Source organism: Pseudopipra pipra, chromosome 11 (assembly GCF_036250125.1).
Source record: "Pseudopipra pipra isolate bDixPip1 chromosome 11, bDixPip1.hap1, whole genome shotgun sequence".
In the NCBI taxonomy this organism is placed as follows: Eukaryota; Metazoa; Chordata; class Aves; order Passeriformes; family Pipridae; genus Pseudopipra; species Pseudopipra pipra.
Window position 1 is genome coordinate 14,383,031 of NC_087559.1, and position 20,923 is coordinate 14,403,953.

The following is a 20,923-nucleotide window of genomic DNA, read 5'->3' on the forward strand; positions in this document are numbered from 1 at the left end:
TGCACAGCAGCTGGCAAAGCTTAGAGGACCAACGTTCTGTGCTTGCTTGTGCACTGAGAGATTTGCAGCAGCTTCTTCCAAAGTTGAACAGAAGTCTTTAAAAACGTTTATTGCATTAGAACAAATGGAATTCTGGACGTTTGATTCAAGTGATGGGTCTTACCCTCTTGCCTAAAATATCCTTCTTTTAAAACCTTTCAACAATTCCTGTCACATAGATGAACATGATGCCACCTCAGTGCTGCTTCAAACACACTGTGGATGCATCTGTCACACTCAATGCCACACTTCTACTAAAATCTCAAGTGTTGCTGTTACTCAAGATAAAACTTGAGGAGAAGGAAGGGAGAAGAGAGGAGCTGATTGTGCTGAAAATGTATTATATAAACATACTACGGTAAAAAAAAAAAAACAGTAAGAGGTAGCACTTTTTAAAAATCAGATCATTATTAAAACACTAATTGTTTTCTCCCTTATCTTTTTTCAAAACATATATAATAGAAAGGCATCACAAGGGAAAAATGAGGTAAAAATAACCGTTTGCTCAAGTACATGCAATCTACTTATACATACATCACTGCCCTGCCAGGAATCACAAGATTACGAAACAAAGACTCTTAAAACTGTTTAAAGAATTATTACTAAATTTTTGCATTAAAATAGGTAAACCCCAGATCTCCTCATTAAACTTTATTAAGCAGAGTATTTGTAAAATCAGCTGAAACATCTAAACTTTCTAAGAACTTATATAAAATACACAGAAAATATGCTGCCAATGAAAAACATCTGCTTCATTAGAAATTCCCTGCATATTTCAACAATTTGAAATAAACCTATCAAAATATAATTAAGGAGAAAATCATTATCACAAACATCATAAATTTCAAAATACCACAAAAAATGGAAACAATCTTGCAAAGTTGCCTACCTACATCCATCCCAAACCTGCACTATTGACTTTTTAGTACAGAAAAAAAATTCGTTTGATCTTAAAATTTAAAAAAAAAAAAAGGGTCTCATTATACTTTCTGCAGATGAAGCCTGAAATGTCATATTAATCTCTGGAGACTGACTCATGTTGAGCTTTATACTGTCTTAAATAGTGAGCAAATTACTTAAGTAACATTCAGTATTTTGCATCATCAAAGAACAAAGTATTTGACAGATACAGATCAGGCTGAATTACAGTATCATCACAAACTGAAACTTAAAAATAAAGTAAAATGCTGGGTTTGGCATTTGGGAGTTTTTCCCACTAGCTTTTATAGGAGCAGGATTGGGCCCCAAATAAGCTAGGAACAGTATTAGGATAGCAATATGTAATGGGATAGATTATAACAGAAAAAGGATACTTTGGTCCTACATAGTTATTTAATCACTTTTCCAAAACAAAAAAATAATGAGTTTATATTATGACTTGGTTATGAAAAAAAAACCTCACAAAAGGAGAAGTTGGTTAAAAAAAAGGTTTTTCTATGTATTACTATCTTAATAATTATTTCATTCTCACTTTTTATTACCCAAACTAAACAAACAGTTCTACTGCAGGTACTCAGCAATGATGATCCCTCCACTTTTTTTGGCTGAAGGTCACTGTGTGCACAGTGGTGTATGCCCAGGACCGACTAACACACAGTCCTCTCACAAATCCCTCTTTCTCAGCTTCTTTGGACTAAGCAGTCCTAATTGCCTGTTTCTGATGGCTGATCTGATGCTGCTGAGAAGTGTTAGGATGTCATATCCAAGAGATTACCAATTACAGACACTGGAAAGTGCAGGCCAGTAATGAAAAACACCCTGATCACAAAAAGTAAATTGTGCATTAATACCAAGGTGGAGATAGATGCTAGAAACAAAATATGAACATGAGCACCTCACACCAGAGGAATTTTTTCTAATGGATCTGAAAGTATTCAACTTCTGCCCATCACTGGCCAAGTGTTTTGGGTTTGACATTTTAAAGTAAATCTATCTATTTTTTTACCTTCTTTGGCATTTCCCTCTGATAATAAAGCAGCTTGGATTATGTATTAATACCAATTATAATGAAACTAATACAGTGTTATACCTCAAAAAAAACATTATTCGTACTTATTTATAAAGGAAATGCTCCTTTAGGAGACAAAATTAGTTAATGGTTATGTGTGTCCATCCAGCACGAAGCAATGCTCTGATCTGGGCTACTCAGGTAAAGATAACACAATGTTCAGCAATAATAACAGACAGATTGACAAAAACAGAACATCTGCTTCCTGGAGATAAAGAAAATCATACAGTAACCAAACACACAACCTGATGTGCAACATTGGGAATATCCTGAGCCTGTGCACATGTCAGTAGGTGGCACATTTATGTATATGCAGAGGAAGTATTAAAATGGGCTTGAGACTGAGCAAGAGGCAGGCTGAGCCCAGACTGTCTCTGTGGATGATGTCTGCTGACAAGAATGCAAATAAAAATATTTCCTGTGGTCAGAAAATCTACCTCCAGCCTCCTCTTTCCTCCCACCTTCCACCAATCATTCCAATGCTTCAGGACTGGCTGGTGGTCATCGTTAGGATTTTTTTGCCCCCCATGGGACTGTGTGATTCCTAAGATGACAGATGTGATTCCGGGATCACTGCTAGGAGTCTGGTAATGGGCACAGCCGGAATAAATGAACATTTCCTGCTCTCCCTGCTTGGCTCACCAACACCCTGCAACGAGGTGAATGAGGGCAGACGCTGCCTTCATTATTCTACCTTTTCTGTCAGCCATGTGCCAGCCACACTCAGAGCCTGGGTCAGCACAGCACTTCAGAACTATGGAATTTTAAGCCAATTCTTAAATACTTTAAATAGGCAGTAATATATGATTTTTCTTTTTTTAGTTAATCAAAGTGCAACAGAACAATCACAACCCCAAAAACCCCAAACAATCACAACCCTCTAAAAAGATTAACCCATGATCAACCTCAATTTCTGACTCACTGATTAAAATGTTTTCAACCTGCTACCATTTTTGGTCAAGTACTAATGCTGCTTGTGAAAAATTTAGCACATTTCCTAAGCAGGAACTCCTCATTACACCCGTGATATTGCAACAAATGTTCAAAATAAACATCCTGACTAAAAAGAACTTCGATGTCAAAACTGTGATCAGTGTGGAACAGATTGTATCATGCATTGGAAGCAAACAAAGTAGGTCTGTGCTTAAGAAAAAAATAAACATGGTGAAAAACAGTGGATATTAGTATATGGTGTTGGTCAAATGCTTCTTTTTAACAGATTGTGCCAAAGGGTCCAAGAGTATGCCAGAACAAATGAACATATAATGACAATGTCATCATCATTGCAAATATAGAAGGAAGCATCTGAATGACAAACACATATGATGATAACAGCATATACAGGAAAACATTCAGGTTGCCAAAATATCTCCAGAAATGTGTACTGTATGTGTGTCATATACACATACAATTTGTACAGAGAACAGTTATTGGAATTCAGATGTGTGGGCAAGTAATTTTCTCCACAGTCTTATTAGTTCTCTCTATATTCCCTGTTTAATGTGAACCAAATGCCCATAAACATAATTTAATAAACATTTTGAGTCAATGCGAAGAACCCCAGAGAAGATTAAAAAAATACCTTTTCCTTTGTAAAAGATGTATTTAAAACTCTAAGTTCATAACTAACATGTTGCTGGCATATGGTGTTATATGATAACTAAAAAATATTCAATTGTGCAATAAATAAATTATTAATGTTACCATCTTCAGGAAAGCAGCTCAGAAATTTATTTCCGTCTCCAAATTAAATATTGCAACAGAGTAGAGATTTCATATGGCAAGAAAACATCATAAAAATGAAAGGAAAGCCATATGAGAATGTATTTTCTGACCTATCCTTGAGCCTATAGAGATACATTTGCAAAAGTCTATAAAATATATATTGACGCTATCCAAAAATATCAGTAACTACAACCAAAATCTAACATATGATAGGGATGTTCTAACGTATGATAGGAAAGTTTTAACAAATGATAGGGATGAATAAAGTGATATCATTTTGGAATGGGCTGCCCACGGAGGTGGTGGATTCACCGTCCCTGGAGGTTTTTAAGATGAGACTGGATGTGGCATCAGTGCCATGGTTTGGTAACCACAGCAGTGTTGGATCAAGGGTTGGACTTGATGATCTCAGAGGTCTTTTCCAATCTGGTTGTTTCTATGATTCTATCTAAACTGAATTGGACTGCTCTTGTTCAAAGTTGGAACCCAGAATCTCTTGCAGGAGATAGAGACGATGTTTTTACTCCACTCCTCCACGTAACCAAGGCCAGCTGTCCCACCAGTTACCAGGTGAGTGGGCAACTATGTAAAAATAAGCACCAGCCCTCCCAGAACACACTCCAGCAGCAGCCCAGCAAACCAACAGAGCATCCCATACCAATGATGGTGCTCCTTCTTGCCAAATGGCACAACATGCAGTTCTGGTTTTGCTGGACTTTTTTGATGTATGACACTGCTCCCAGTCCCTCTCAGCTGTTCCAGCAGTGTAAACGTTGAACAAGCTTCATGTGTTTACAGTGATGGTTCAAGACAAACAGGTTTTCCTGAGGGACTCAGGATGAAGATATAAATGCTATTCGTTTAAGCCCTATTTCAGCAAAGAACCAGAATTTTACTTAATTTCTAGAATAAAATTAGCCCTATAGTGATGGCATTAAACGTTTGCACAAAAGAAGAGGAAAGTGATCTCTGCATTATTTTCTTGACATTTTGGCAGCACATGAATGGCTAAAGAAACTTATATAAAAAATGTGAATTAAAACCCTTGTAACCACTACTGCAACAATGTGATCATGCTTCTAAATCATTCAGTGTTGGTCATACAAATGGTGTCTGAGCTGACAAATAACATCATTTCTATACAGTCAGACCAGAATGAAACTTCTCTGTTATTTCCTTTTAATAACTTACTCATCTATTCAGATTTTATTTCAAATTTATTTATCTCTCATTGTCATAAGTTATATATGTCCATCTCCCAAAATGGGCTGACAACACTTTGTGTCTCACAATCATTCCTCTGCTTCTTTAATTGACAAGGAACCATTTCTATGACCACCCAAGGTCTTGCATGTTATGTGAAACTTTTTGAAAACAAAAGGCCACAGAGCCCAAAAGTAATTATATAGGTTTTAGTAGTGGTTTTAATTTTTTTTGTTGCTATACCATATATACATATTTACTTATATATACTTGCCTCTAATAATTTCTAAAAATAAAATGAACATGAAAACCAATTAGGTTCATAAAAGAAGGTTGAAGGAAGGGATATTAAATGAAAGAGTAAATTAAGAAAAACAATCATAGAAAATGTTTTACTGCCAAAATATATGTTGCTCTGAGGTGGTTCATTTCTGGCGTTGGTCACTGAGCCAGTCCTTGAGGATGCTGAGCAATCCTGTAAATTGCTTAATACAATAAACACTGACTTCCACAGGCACTAAAAATATTCAAAGCACAGTAATTTCCTGGATTATGTGTGAATGAATGGGAGGTTACTGGATCAGAAGAATCACCCTCAGGGCAGCATATACATTATAAAGTGTTAAAAAAAAAAAATGAACAATGAAATAAAAGAGATGACATATAATTTCCAGAATTGAATACTGAAATCAAGGTGATAGATAACTGGACAGTCCAACCCATTGTCTTGAAAAAAATGGGTCAGATATAAACTTCTTGTACACCAGAAAGACTTGCTGGCCTTAGCAATGGATCTAAGTATACACAGTTAGACTGTCAGAATGACACTGAGCTGTTTCCAGAGCATGAGGCAATTATATATGTAACCCTAAAAGAATGTTTAGTTCCTATGGAGTACATTAAGTATTCACGTTCTTTCAAGTCTTCTTTCACATTGATCAATTCAGATTGTTGTGCTTGTGCAATCAGAACTGCAACAAGATCTGAGTTGATGTCAGTGCTGTCACTGCTTCAGATCAGCCCTCAAACAAGGCTGAGCTTCCTCAGTTTAAGTTTCCACAGTGGGAATTTTCACTGGTGCTATTCCAATTGTGCTTGAAATCCCCATTGAAAACAAAGGTTTGCCAGCATCTTAGCAGAGCTGTAGATTTCCCAGGATCACTGTCAGTGTCAGGTAACAACTATAGGTGGAATGGCACAATCCAGAATGCCAAAAAAAGACTAAGGAAAAGATTCTAAAATACTGAATTTGTATTACAGAAATTTACACAGAACTAATCAAGCAGGAATAATTCAGTAGAATCAATATAATAAAAGTAATAAAAATCTAAGAAATTTCCTTAGACACTCTGCAGTATTAACTCTTTCATGTTGAAAATGGGAAATCAAGCCCAAAAATATACTGAAACTGTAACACACTATTGACTTGAACAAACAAAGCACAGAAAAGTGGAAAGACCAGGAACAGACAATACTTAGTACACAAATAGTCTGCTGTGCAAAACTAAAGAAATCAAAGATGAGCCTTTTTCCTCCAGTGAGTATTGCATGAAAACTGAGAAATGACAGTGCTAGTTGTTGACTGTGTTTGTACTTATCCTGAAGATCACTACTTGATCTCCAGAATATTTTCAAGACAACTGTGAGAATTACTAAAATGACAGTGTTCTTCCCAGCTGAAAGCTCAGCAGTGATCAGTTACAAGTAATGCTGTCAAATTAACACTGTCCATACAGTGTTAAATGCAGGGACATCTCCTTTGATCGTGAAAGCACATCTGAGCTATCTTTCAATCTCTTCACAATCAAATACATTCTGCAGTTATATGCTCATCTACACTATCGTGACAGGAGACGGTGGGTAAATTGTAAATACTTGAGCTGAAAGTCTCGGTCTAAACTTCTCAGGGAACAAAAAACCCTGAACAAAACCAAAGGAAAAGAAAAAAAAACCATCAAAAATAAATCAGAGGCAGCTTTTAAAAATCTAGTCCATGAAGAGTAACTATACTTTAAAAAATGTCTCAGTGGGGCACTGCAATTCTGTGCTGACTGACCTTCCCTGGCAGCTCAAGTTCCTTCAGTTCATGGGAAGATCCATCACCCACTGAGAACTGAGTAAAATCAGTCTGAAATCTAAAGGTCAGGCTAAGATTCTCCTGCTCCCATGTTATCACATCACTCCTGTTTTAGTCACTCATGAGATTCTCACACTTTAACAGAAGATCAGGAAGCAATTTTAAGGTGAATCTATTGTCCTAACACCTATATGGGTAATGGCCATCAGTCAAAATTTTGGTGAAAGATGGAGTTTTCCAAGTATTATAAGAATAATTCAAATTTCAAAACACTTACTGCAGGATAGGAAAAGCCAAAGGAATAAGAAAAGAGCAAACATTCTGTTTTCCACAGCATGGAAAGCCTTACTTTCTTACGTGCCCTCCTTCTGCTACCTCATGAGAGACAAATGCTAACTCCGCTCTAAAACCCAACCCTCCCACAGAAAAAGAAATCATTACTTGTTAAACTGAGGCACTGAAACAACTTACAGAATCTTGAATTATCTTAGTCAAATTACATAAAAAACCCATTGGGCTTCAAGTAAAATAGTAACAGAAGCTTAATTTCTATTTTATATGTAAATTTTTAAAAATATTTTCTTTACATGCATAGAAAAACATAATTCTTATTGTCTCACTATGCTGTGTGCACGTGCAACCATACAGGCATATAAATAAGTAATAACAGCTTGTACAAACATCTATACCAATGCTTTAGCCTTTGATTCCAGGATTAAACATACTTTTCTAAAAAAGGATTTTGGGGGCATTAATTTTACATTTTCTGTATTTCTTGATGACAGCAATTACTTTTTAGTGCATGAACAGTTGCTACTTACATTAACTTCTGTTATAGCAATATCAACGACGCTACCAACAACAATTAAGGCATCAAAAGTGTTCCATGCATCAGTGAAATAGTGCTGTTAGGACAAGCATTCAGCAGAAAGAGAGCAAGAGAAAAACACAAACAGAAAAAGAGAAGAAAAGGACAGTGTTATAACACAGAAACACTCTAGGCTTCTCTGACGTACCACTATACAATCTAATCTTTCCCTTTCATAGCTCAAAAAAATTGGCAGAAAAAAAAGGCTATTTATTTCCCATATCAACATAATTGACCTATGACTGGTCTGTACTCAAACTTTAGAAACATCAGATCAAAATCTGTGACTTGTCCAGATGATGGAAATAGTGGGGAGACAGAGAAAGAGAAGTAGGGACTGGGGAAAGTAAGCTGGGATATACTCACATCAGCTTCACTGAGAACGACGTCTACTATGCTGCCAATAACGATGAGGGAGTCAAACGTATTCCAGGCATCACTAAAATAGCCCTGAACAGAGCAGGCAGGGTGCAAACGTTTGTGATTACACATGAAATGTCAAATATTTGCATACTTCTGTTTAGTTTTGCATAAACAGAAATTAGTTAAACAAAACCTGTGGTCTAATGAGAAAAACAAAACAAAACCAAAACAATATTGCCTACTGAAGGAAAAGCAACATATATGTGCATGTGTGTGTATATATATACTTTATATATATACATGTACAGACACACACACAGACACACACACACACACACACACACTACACATGCATAACACACCATCAGATAAGCACAATGTTGGCAGGCAAGCCATCATCCAAAACTGGGTTTGGACTTCCAGCAAGGCTGAAAAATTCTAACACATATACCCTAATGAGCAAGACAAGATCCCTTTTATAATATTTCTGCAAGACCAAGCCAATTGAAGCCTCCTTAATGTTAAGGATTTTGTGATAGTCCTATCTAAGTGACCGGTAAAAATATTTAAAAGGTCAAAGAACATAACTGGCTAAACATGCACAATTATTTATGTGTATGTGCATAAATATTAGAGAACTGACAATCTTCTGTTCATAAACTAGGTTTAATATAGGAACTCATACTACATTTGCAGTCACAGCCTGATTCTGTATCCAGTGAAGTCAGTGCTAGGAACCACAGCAACCTGAACAATTTCTTAATGCTGATAATGCAGCCAGTCCAATGTCTGAAAATTCATTTTCATAAATTGCTTAATCACCCTTCTGACATTTTATGGCTTTAAATATATATTCCTTATGTGTAGGTTACTGGGACATTGCTGCAAAGGGTTATACAAAGTGCTGTGATGCAATTAGCTGACTACTGGCATCAAAACTGCATTTTTGAGCAAAAAGGTATTTCAGAAGAAACCTTGAGGTGGCTTCCAGGATCAATCTGTCACTGGGAACAAATCAAGGCATATTATGCTCATGAAGACAACTCTACAGATGCAAGAGATGTAGGTTTTCTGCAATATGTGGATTTTGCCTAGCTATTACAGAAATCCAGAATTGCAAAAATTACTGAACTTGCCCCTTACTACATTCAGATATATTAATTTATCAGCCAACCATGACTAAGGAATGTGCATTACGTGACCAAAGCTGAAATGGACATTTTGTATACGTACATTCTGCTTTTAAAATTTTAAAAACTTTAAAATTTTAAAATACTAACTTGTCAGCAACTACTGAAGCTCTAAAATAATAAACTTAGCAAGAAGCTTAAAATTGCAAATGTGCTATTTACACTTATTATTACACTTTACTATAAGATAATGTTTTAGCTGAGTAGTTTAAGTTATTACATGGGTTGTTAGCACTGAAAAGCAAAATCAGTTCCAAAATATTTTAGAATTGGACTGATGCTTTTCTCGAGATTTTAAACTGTGAGAATCCTAGTAATTTCACAGTTTAAAAGATAAAAAAGCTAATTTTGTGTAGGAATTTGCTCTTGGAGACTATGAGAGAGCTGCTACAGTAGAGCTTTTATTCTAGGAGAGGAAGCACTGAGTAGAGTCAGGAAAGGCTCATTATGTTTTTAATGCTACTCTCTTCTAGTCCTTTTAACACACAAATTGCTATAATCATTCCTTTATTTACAGAAGGGGCTGTAAGAGGAAAATAGATCAGAGTAGGATTATCTCCACAGCCCTTGGCACCTCACACTTTGGTTCTTTGGGACTAACTATCAAGTCCACTCTTGGGGCAAAAACAAGTGTTCATGGATTTGACCTCCTGAAAAAGCTCCTCTTCTTCTGAGAGCTTCTGCACAATTCCCTGTCACTCCTTCCTTACTCATCCTGCTTCATGAGAACAAGCCATTCCCAAAGTTTTACTAAACATCATGCTAAACTACCCCAACAGTACTGAAATTTATAATCCTAATGAGATTAGCAGCTGCCAACTAAAGAAAGGGAGCTACTCTCATACCCTTCCTGGTCATTCACATTCCTCATTTCTAAGAATCTTTCTTGACTTTAAAATAGCAATATTTATATATATATATATACACACAAAATAAGAGACTATTGGCAAATAGCAAACACATAATCAGCACAATCCTGAGGTGTGCTATCCATCTTCCTCTACAAAAAAGGTCCTCCAAATAAAGGTGAATTTCAGCTATAGAAAAAGTGACTTTACTAGACATGCTACGATATAAAGCACTGAAATAAAAAATTCACATTTTGATTCAATACAGCTAAAACACTTTACAGCTAAAATACTTTATACATTTATTTATTTTATGAAACCTTTTCCATCAGTATAGACAAATATTGTTCAAAGTAATATGTAAAGCAAAAGCATACAAATAAACAAAAAAACTAAGAGAAAATAAAGATGGTTTTGGAAAAGGGAGGAATGGACAAGTCACAGCAAATAAACATCATGCAAATAAGTTGTTTTCACCACTGCAATGACCCAAGATCAATTCACTTACTAGCCATCTTTCCTTTTTTCTTACAAAAATCTGATGTAAAACGACATGGAAAATCATTACAAGTTTAAGCAACACTAGCTATCATGAAGCTGTACAGACAGTATGTGCTGATGTATTATTGTAGATTCCATAGCTGTATTTTGTTTTGTACTGCACTGATCCATGCTAAGTACAGATTTTAGCAAATGTGAAGAACAGTGTGAAGAAAAAGGCCTGCTCTTTTATTTTATATTATGAAAAATTTGCTCATTGAGAAATGTTGAAGGACAAAATCACAAATCCTGGGGAATACAGAGGCATAGAGAACGAACACCAAAATATGTTTTGATTCATCTAGCACAGAAATATTTTAGTCCTTTTAGTACTCTCTTGAAAATTTTAGGGCCTCATTCTGCAAAGTACTGTGTGATCCAATCTCCCAGTCAAGTGTGCCAGACACTTCGTATCACCTTTAATACCTAACATTTATTCAAATTTTATATATTTTAGAGTTGGAAGGGAGCCTGCAGTGCCTTGGTTTTAAACAACACAATATCATAGTAAGAGTATCAATTATTTATAGTAGCCTGAAGTTTACATGACCAGCAAAACCAAACAATCACAGTTTACATGGGATTTTTGTCAACATATTAAGGGGACACTGTCAAGCAGATGAGATAAAAACTAACAAGTGTTTTATCTATTCTTATTTTTACAGTGAGTAATGGAGTTTTTATATGATGCTTTGAGCATCTCTGAAATAATTTTTTAAATGCACAAAATTAATAAATAAAACTGTTAATTCTGTCAGACTAGTCTAAGAGACCCACCAGTGACACAGACATAGAAGAAACTAATCAGTCTTCCCTCATAGACCCTAAAGCAAAACCTTAAATTGGGATTCAGATTGTTCCTACCATTATTAAATCTTAATATTACTTAAAGTAATTAATTGTTCTTTTAAGCATGTATCTAGTTCAAAATTAAAATTCAAGGCATTCACATTCTGCTTAAGACTGCTAGCTGACTTGTGATTATTAAGGAACTATGTAAGATATGTTAGCAACAGGTGTTTTGTTAAAGGGTATCTGGCAATTTAAAAGGTTACAATCTCCAAAGTATAACAATAACAACTTTAAAAATATTTAACTCCCTTCCCTTCCTGCTTATTAGTCTCTTCCAAAATTCTGATTAATACCATGGTCTTTTAACCTCGTCCTGCTAATTAACAAGTTTAGAGTGTTCTGCATCTACTGGGGAACAAAATTCAGGAAATGAGGATCTTTCACTGGCAGCGTCTGCCCTTCAAACTCTCAGGGTTCAGATCCAGGGATCTCTCACAGTAAAAGCATCCAATCAGATAGAAAGCATGTTGCAACAGAATTAAAACTCAAATTGTACAAAGTCTTAGAGACCAGTATTAAGACATTGCATTTGATAACAAATAGGAAGCCCACAGTACAAATGGAGCACTGTGATTTATACACTCATGATCAGACCACTGTATTTTGCATTAGCTGCTATTTCTGACTACAGTCACAAGTGCATGGATTCACAGTCTTCTCTCAAAGAGCAGATGATAAAATGCAGCAAAGTCTTCTGTGCAAAACAAGGATATAGAACAGGAAATACAGATCAGGAAACACAACCAGCAACTCATGACACTGCGGTCCACATATCTGAGCTATCTCCTCTGGGGCCTCATATTGTGCTATTTTTAATGTGAAACCCTTAGTATTTAAATAAGATAGGTGACACAAAAAATACAAATAAATTCATTAGAAATGTACAATGGACTGGACAGTGCAGAGCAAGACTACAGGAGAGTGGGTAAGCATTCACCCAGAACTCCACAGTTCACATCTCGACATCAGATCTCAAGTGATGGATAATTTGTTCACTTCTGCAGGCAAACACGAGCTCACTTTAAATCAAGTAGCTCGGGCTCCACAGTTGAGCCCAATACTAAATGCAAGCTGAACAAATGGTTTTGAAAAGCTGAGCAGTGGTTATACACCTACTCCACGCTGAGCTCTGGGCAGCCGTGCTGTAAAAGCATGAGAGCTGGTGGGTTAAAGCAAGAACAGGACTGCCCCCAGAGCCCACAGCCACCCAGGGCACTGCTTCACACCAGGGAGGGGCACGGGGCACAGCCAGCTCCAGATGCAGATATCCTGGTCACTTTAAAAGAAGGGCAATGGAAAATGAAAAGTACCAGCCTTAGATGGTGAGATCAGTAAACTTCAAATGGCACGTCTGGTTTTTTTCAAATTCCATGTGTAGCAAGTGAACACACTCGACTTATTTACATAGATATAAGCCCAGAATAAACATTGATTTTGTTGTACTGAAAAAAAATTTAGTTTAGTTTTTCATCACTAACTTTTGCACTTCATAAAAGCAGTATGAGAACTGAACAAAAGGACTGCATTAGCTGCCACAGGAAAATTTTATCTTTTTTTTTCTGTTAGTAATTATAGTTATCAGTTTCTCTTGCAAATCTACTTTTGAAAATGTGTCTGCATCAATCATATTGACAGTGTCCCTTTAAGGCAAGGAATCAACTACTCAGTGTGGGGTCTTCTACCAAATATTGTGTATATATATAACTGAAAATATAAAAATCAAAAAAGGCTATTGAATATGCAAATTATTTACATGTATGTTTGTAATACTTAGCTGTATTTTATAAAGTAAAGAAATAATTTTGCATTTTAGAATAGGAAATAGAGCATAACATACAGGTCTTTACTGGAGATTAAATTAGTGTAAAGTAATGAATGTAGAACCCAGAACAGGAGATGTGGTAATGCTTGTAACAGGAAATGATTGATCTGATTTAGAAAGGGACATTTTCATTACCTCAGAATAATCCAGATCTCATCAACCACTTTGTGGGATTATTTTCTGATATCTGCATTTCATTTCCTGGTGTTACATTTCTATTATGATTTCACTGATAGATAAATGTGGGAAAATGTTTGTTCTTTCTGTTCTTTGAGTAATGCACAGCTAGTGTGAAACATTATATTTAATTCCTGTGGTGATGACCTAATTAAAGCATATCTTAAACTTACCTTGGGTTTGAATGCAATCAGTTTCAAAACCATTTCAACGGTGAACACTCCTGTGAAAACCATATTCATAATGTCCATCGCATCATTAAAGAGCTTAGACTGTCCATAGTGCTGTGAATGAAAAATAAAATACTTACAGAAGTAAAGGCTTTAAAATATTAAGTGAAAGAAAGGCAGCATAAGACAGAATTGACAAAAATGCAGCACAGGAACATATTTTCTAGTGAAATTTAGGAAGTACACCTATAAACATGCAAGATTAGCTGAATATCTCTGGTCAAGTATGGAATTGTTTAAATCTATTCTGTTTAGGCACTGAGCAGAACAAAATGGTCATTCCTCAACATCCTATGGGAATCTCCAGAGAGACGGTTTTCAGAGGAAAACTGCTGCTTCAAGAAAGGAGTATTAGACTCCTTTCTAATTTTTCCAAGCTTTATATGCAAGACTTTAACATTACACAACCTTGTGTCACTTGCTTACAAAGCTTCAAGTATGTTAGTCACAGGGATACAGTGTAAGCAAGTTTACGGAGAAAGAAAAGCAGAATGGTTTTGTGAACTGACTTCAAACCATTCTTTTTCTTATGAAAATCTGAAATACCCAGGGAAAGAAAGAGACAACTAGAACATGTCACAGAAAAGCACTATGATCAAAAGTGCATTTTTTAAAGTTTCACTTCATAAAAAAATACAAATTGCAATAAATTAAAGGCATTATACCACCCATATCCTTCCCTGCAATTTATGCCAACTGCTTCAAGAGAGCTTCTGGTTTTCCTACCTGCATAGCCAAGCAAAGGGTGTTCAGCATGATGAGGACAAACATGATGTATTCAAATCCAGTAGAATTCACCACATACCAGAACTTGTACTGGTAAGGGTTTTTTGGAATATATCTACGGAGAGGACGTGCCTTCAAGGCATATTCTACACACTGACGCTGTAAAGCAAATACATCAAAAATTGTCAGACTTTAAACAGGTACCTAACAGGTAATCAACTAATGACCTAACAGGTAATCGACTGGTGGTACAATTATTAAAATAAAACTCTCAAAACGAAACTACTTGATGTAGGGTTTTTTATTATTAAGTGTTAATAAAGTAATCAAGTAGCTTCCCAATTCTCACTTGGAGTTTACAACTGTATCTAACCACAGACACTGCTCAGCCACATGCAAAGAATCAAACAATGCTCATGGAAATTCTCAAGTGTTTTGCCTTTTCACAGTGTAGTAGCACACAGTAATATACACTCACCTATATGTCTGTATATGTATAGTACAAAGCATGACTGTTAAGAACATGACTATTAAGTCACCTGTAAGCCATGTTTTCTCTTTACTCAGTTTTCAACCACCAATGTGACTGCTCAGCACAAAACCCTTGAGGTCAGCAAAACAAATACTGGGGAAATGTTATTCCCAGTAGTTCAATTAAACTGCCCAGCAAAATCATGTGACATATGTAGGAACATCATGGATTCATTCTCATAATCTCCATGTAGGCTGGGCCTTCCCCTTGTCCCTCAGGGAATGCTCACAGCACCTGAGTGATGGTGCACAATGAATCCTGGCTAATCCTGGCTAAAGTTTCATGCTTGGCTTTGTTTAAATGAAGTGTGTTACAGTTGGCCAAGAATACCTGACAAGTTGTGACAGGTGACTGAGGAGTTTCTCAGTCAAAGGATTGAACAATAAAAGGGGACAGATTTTGTCATTTTAACCTGAATATCCCACATGGATTTCTAAATAAATGAGGGTGGGGAGTAGAACATTTTGAACTTCGAACACTTTCAGACTATTCAGAACACAAAATCTCTGTTCCAGTTCTTATTGTAAAACCTATCTCTGCCTATGGATAACCTGTCAAGTGCTGTATTCTTCTTAATGTGGCACCAAAAATCAAGACATTAAGAAGATAACAAGCTTAATCGAACACCTTTCACAACAAAAAGAATGATAAGTTGGGTTTATGGAAAGAGAAACATATAATAACCTCAATACCCAGTTGACAGTGAAAAAAATCAAATTAACAAATACTAAGATATGTGTTTGGTGCCCTCTTCTGACCCAAAGCAGAAAGTAAGCTCTTCATGCATAAATAAAAAAGGATATTTTCAAAAGTTAAGAGTTCATTATTTATTTTAACCTGATTTTTGTCCAGCTCGCAATTCTTGTACTCTTGTTCTCCCTGTTCTTGAAATGTGACAATCACAAAACCAACAAATATGTTCATCATAAAGAAAGCAATAATGATGATATAGATGATGAAAAAAATTGAGATCTCCACTCTATAGTTGTACACAGGTCCTACGTTCTCGCCATTGGAATCAATGGCTTTGTACAGCAGCCTGAAAAACAAACACAATTTTATGTTCATTATCATTGAAATGAGAAATATGCAGTAAAATTTGCAGACTCAGGGGACAGGTTTCAGAAATGGTCTGCTTTTCCTAGATACTGACAGTGCTTGCAATAATATTGAAACCAGAAGAATCACAGCACACATTGGTATACTGTCTTTTCTGAAAGAATCAGGGTAATGATGGTGGTAGTTTTCAGTTATTTCCCCCCTATAAAGCTATTCTCTAAGACTCTTCTCTCTTAGAGAAATGATGAGTGGCAGTTTGCTCTTCCTGAGTTTCTTTATGCAGGGTACTAGTGCCTGATTTTTTAGCAAAAATTTTACTCAAAGGCCTTAAATTTCCAAATTATCACCACTTAAAGGGCATCAATGGATAAACATCTGAAATTATTCCTCCCATCAGAGCTGAGGAGTAGCTCATTATAGCAAAAGTAACTGGAAGATTGGTAATCAAACAGTATAAAAAAGTTCACCTTTTCTTACTTTTCCTAAAATACAGGAAAAGTGCACAGATTCAGGATAATAGGTTTTTTACTTCCTCCCTTAATAACTTTCTATACCATTACTTAAAACTGCTTTTTTTGCCAAAAGATGCCTGGTAAATGATAGCAAACTGTTCTGGAAAATGCAACCATCTTAACAATGCTTTGAAAACATGGAGAATCCACTCACGCTGGCCACCCTTCAAAGGTGGATACTGTGAAAAGGGCCATCATAGCAGAGAGAACATTATCAAAGTTGAAATCACTATTTTGCCAGACCCTCTCTTTGACCATTGGATTATCGACATCTCCATCTTTATAAACGATGTAAATCCCTCTGTGGGAAAGAAACTGTCATTAGTGAAATATTAAATCAACCTCAGAGTTACTCAATGCACTATTCAAAACTGCTTCTTTTATTCCCTCCTTATGCTTGTTTTATTTCCTTGCTAACCTGTGTTTTCTGGTGGATTTAAGATGACAATCCCAATTTACACAAACCTAAATGGCCTGACACATGCCTGCCCATATACAATTTAAGTTATTCAGAATATAATGTGTCACATTCTTAGACCAAAGATCTTCTCACCGGCATTCCTCAGGATTCTGTTTTGCCTCATCAGTGCACTTGTAGAATTTTCCCTACATATAAAAACAAAAAGCAATGACAAAATGCAGAATATGCAAAATACACACATTTATACTACAATTAGTTCAGAATTGGGACCACCCAGTTCCAGCAGCAAGTAACTGAGAATTCAACTCAACTTTGCTTTTCTTGATGAAGTATAAATTCTGAGTGTCTTCTTACCTTGAACAGCTGCACCCCAATACAAGCAAACATGAACTGCAGCAGAGTTGTAACTATCATGATATTACCAATAGTTCTGATAGCCACAAAGACACATTGAACAACATGCTGGAATGAAAGAAAGAAAAAAAATTTAATTCAATTTTTCACAGTATATAAACCATGAAATCTGGGTTTGTACTATTTTTTAAAATTACTATTTTTTGTGTTGTCAGTATTATACCTAATACTGCAATTAGACTTGTTTTCTAGATTTGTTTGTAAAATCTGTTGACATAAACCCATCAACATCAACTGACTAAAAATTACATAAGCACTATGGATAAACAATTAAAATACTGCACTGACATATTGATTCATTAGTCAAAATCTGGTCTCAGTGGCAGTTCCTCCACAGAACTGTAACTGTGGGCAGAACCCAGGCTGTTTAAGATCAGATATATTTAAGAATCAGGAACTGATTTATGTCCTTGCTCTCCGACCTTCTGTAGACAATTTTTCTTGTGCAAGAATTTTTAACCTGAAGCAGAATAGAGAATTAGACCAACAGAAATATAACTTAAAAGAATAAACACCTTAAGTCCTTTTGCTCTGTTTATTGCCCTTAGAGGCCTCAATACTCTTAAAACTCTGAGGATCTTCACAACTGAGATAGCACTTGATCTAGGAGGAAAAAAAGAGTTATTCTGTTACTTTTAAGGTAACTGATTGTATTACCAAAAACAACAGTGTTCTTGCAACTTCCTTAAACATGAAATTTTAAAAAAAAAATCTCAAGATATATATGCAAGACTTTTTATTCTTTACTGATCCTTTATGTAAACACTAGACAATAGTACCAATCTCATAAATATCACAAGAATTATTTTTATTTCTGGATCAACTTCGGAATTAAGAACTCAGAAGCTTGTCTGACACTATAATGGAGCAAAATAGTCCCCAGAGTATTTTGCAATGTTGACAAGCTCTTTTGAAGACACATATAAATCCCGTAAATCAATGAATGCCTTAATTTCGAACTAGGTAGAGATCAAAAGATCTACAATCAGTTACATTCTCTTCAAGAGGCTAGGACTGCATTTTAAGGCAATAATAGTGGACAGCCTTTTGAAGAACATGCTGGGAAACTGAAAGCTTGTGCAATAGGTGTTCTGGTACCAGCAGGGTTCAAAGTGGGGACCAGTTGCCTGACACCCACCTTTGCCCTTTTCCAAGTCCCAAAGTGTTTCGCAGATGATTTTGAATGAGGAACGACAGCTCAGTGAACCACTAAGCACCTTTACATTCTTTTATTATGTTTACTCCGACCCAAACAAAACAAAGAAATCTCTTCACTACCACTTACAGTCCTGATTAAGGTGTAGGTTCTCCCACTCTTCCAATCCTGTCTAGTTACATACCCCTGTAGCTCTATACTGAAAGATCAAGCTCATAAAACTAGATTGCAGATGTGGACATAGCACAAGAGAAGGCATATAAACCTCCTGAAGCTCCAGGTAATACTTGCTATACATTACAGTGCCATAGTGCTCTTCCTTGATCTCTTGTTAAATAGTGGGAAGTATTAATTTATTTCTAACCCTTATTAGTAGTGAATTATAACACTCTCCATATAAAGCACTACCTCTTGCCAGTCCCAACCCTAAATACTGACACTGCACACCCACACACCTTGAGGGAACAAAAGGAGCTGAAACTCTGCTTTCAGTATAAAACCCCAAAGCAAAAATAAATCATTCACATTATAAGTACAGTACTTACTGAATACCAAATGATACCAGAGAAACACCCACAACCAGCAAATCCAGCAAATTAAAATAATTCCTGCAGAAGGACCCTTTATGAAGGAATGCTCCAAAAGCTGTCATCTAAAAATAGAATTATTACATACTTAGTCTATATTTCAGCTTATTCAAATTCACATTTAGGCTGTTTACAAGACACTTGCCTAGAGTGTGAATGAATACAATACTATCTCACTTTCTAAAAGTAATTGAGATATAAAACAATCCCACTACATACATTAAATCTTTCATTTAAATCACAAAAATTCTGCTCAAGCAACACCAACAAGTATGTTAATTGCTTCTGATGTAAACAAATGTTTTATTTTGTGTAAGAACCAATAAGGCTGAGGTGATTACACTGAATTGATTTGGCCTTTGTTAAAAAATGCCTATTTCCTCTGTAAAGGAAACAGGCATTTTTTTTAAACCCTCCTCTCCTTATTCTCATGTTGAGCCTTCTTTTGTCATGATCAAAATACTAAATGTTCCTCCAAGCTAGAAGAGTAAAAATGCTAAAGCTCTAACCTATGCCACGACATGAGAGATAACACAGCTATATCATAAAATTTCCATTAAATTCCTAGCTCTTTCACTTACACCTGTACAGAGTAAACTTATAAAAATCAGTGGGAGTTAAACACTGAACTAACCCTAAATATCAGACTTACATCCATCTACAACTACTTATTTACACTGTAGTATGTTATCAGTTAGCAGCACACAGTTTCAGGCAATGACTCCCACAAAAATAAAGTCAATTGTTGACCTAAAAGTACAGGTGAAGTATATATCTCCCCACCTTCATACGGAGACTCATACTTCAATCACCACAAATCCCAGTGGAAGCATTTGACTAGAACTCTCTATAGCAAGTTTAAATGGTGTGAGATTAGCAGGTTAAAAGCACAAGCCCCTAACCTGACCCTTGCTTTGATGTTTTCACCTTTCCCAAGCACTTCAAACAGGATGGTAAACTGGATTTCAGTGTCATAAGAGAATTCTCAAACGCTTTTAAACTGATGTTGCAACTCCTTTTTTATTCATATCCTCATTCGCATACTCAACACTATGTAATGTGGAAATCCTCGTGTCTGCAGAGCAGTGAGAGCACAGGGAGACCCCCCACATGCTGAGAGTTACTCTGTTTTAGTGCTCGGTTCTGGACATTTACAAGTTTCTCCACTGCAGCTGATAACACCGCCTCTGGTTATCTTAATTTCAGTTTTTGCCTGGAAATCATGGAATACTACTGTTACAGCAGGTCTAGCCTTGAATTTTCTCCTTGTGGAACACACGCAGCTTCTGTATGACTTGGATACTGTGAGAAGCACAGCGCAAAACCCAGCCCAGAGGACATGGAGGGCTCCAGCCATAAGCAAGCAAAGCCAGTGTCTGAGACATGTTAGTAAAGCAGGCACTGTCTGTGTCTGTGTGTCATGGCCTGGCTGTCCATTATGATTTTATGGTACAATTTATTTTCCTTTACGTAAGAATGTACTGCGGGCAGAGCTTCCTGGAGAAAGTGGAGTCAGAAGCATCAACATGTTTGGCTATGATGTGGCTTCTTGTTTCCTTGTAATGTTTTGCAGT

At 36.1% G+C, this 20,923-nt stretch overlaps 1 protein-coding gene across 16 annotated transcripts in view; it reads right to left on the reverse strand.

The window, feature by feature from the left end:
- CACNA1D (calcium voltage-gated channel subunit alpha1 D) overlaps positions 1 to 20,923 on the reverse strand; it is a 171,486-nt gene that overhangs the window by 35,144 nt on the left and 115,419 nt on the right. For 8 of the 16 annotated variants that reach the window (XM_064667674.1, XM_064667676.1, XM_064667672.1 and 5 more), the window contains exons 22-31: positions 19,308 to 19,414; positions 18,122 to 18,209; positions 17,547 to 17,654; positions 17,325 to 17,377; positions 16,926 to 17,072; positions 16,038 to 16,239; positions 14,669 to 14,827; positions 13,886 to 13,996; positions 8,287 to 8,370; positions 7,874 to 7,957 (exon numbers count right to left, since the gene is read on the reverse strand). In XM_064667674.1, the coding sequence (XP_064523744.1) occupies positions 7,874 to 7,957; positions 8,287 to 8,370; positions 13,886 to 13,996; positions 14,669 to 14,827; positions 16,038 to 16,239; positions 16,926 to 17,072; positions 17,325 to 17,377; positions 17,547 to 17,654; positions 18,122 to 18,209; positions 19,308 to 19,414 (1,143 nt within the window). The remainder of the gene's footprint in view (positions 1 to 7,873; positions 7,958 to 8,286; positions 8,371 to 13,885; positions 13,997 to 14,668; positions 14,828 to 16,037; positions 16,240 to 16,925; positions 17,073 to 17,324; positions 17,378 to 17,546; positions 17,655 to 18,121; positions 18,210 to 19,307; positions 19,415 to 20,923) is intronic. The other 8 variants (XM_064667683.1, XM_064667678.1, XM_064667681.1 and 5 more) reach the window with 3 other exon arrangements.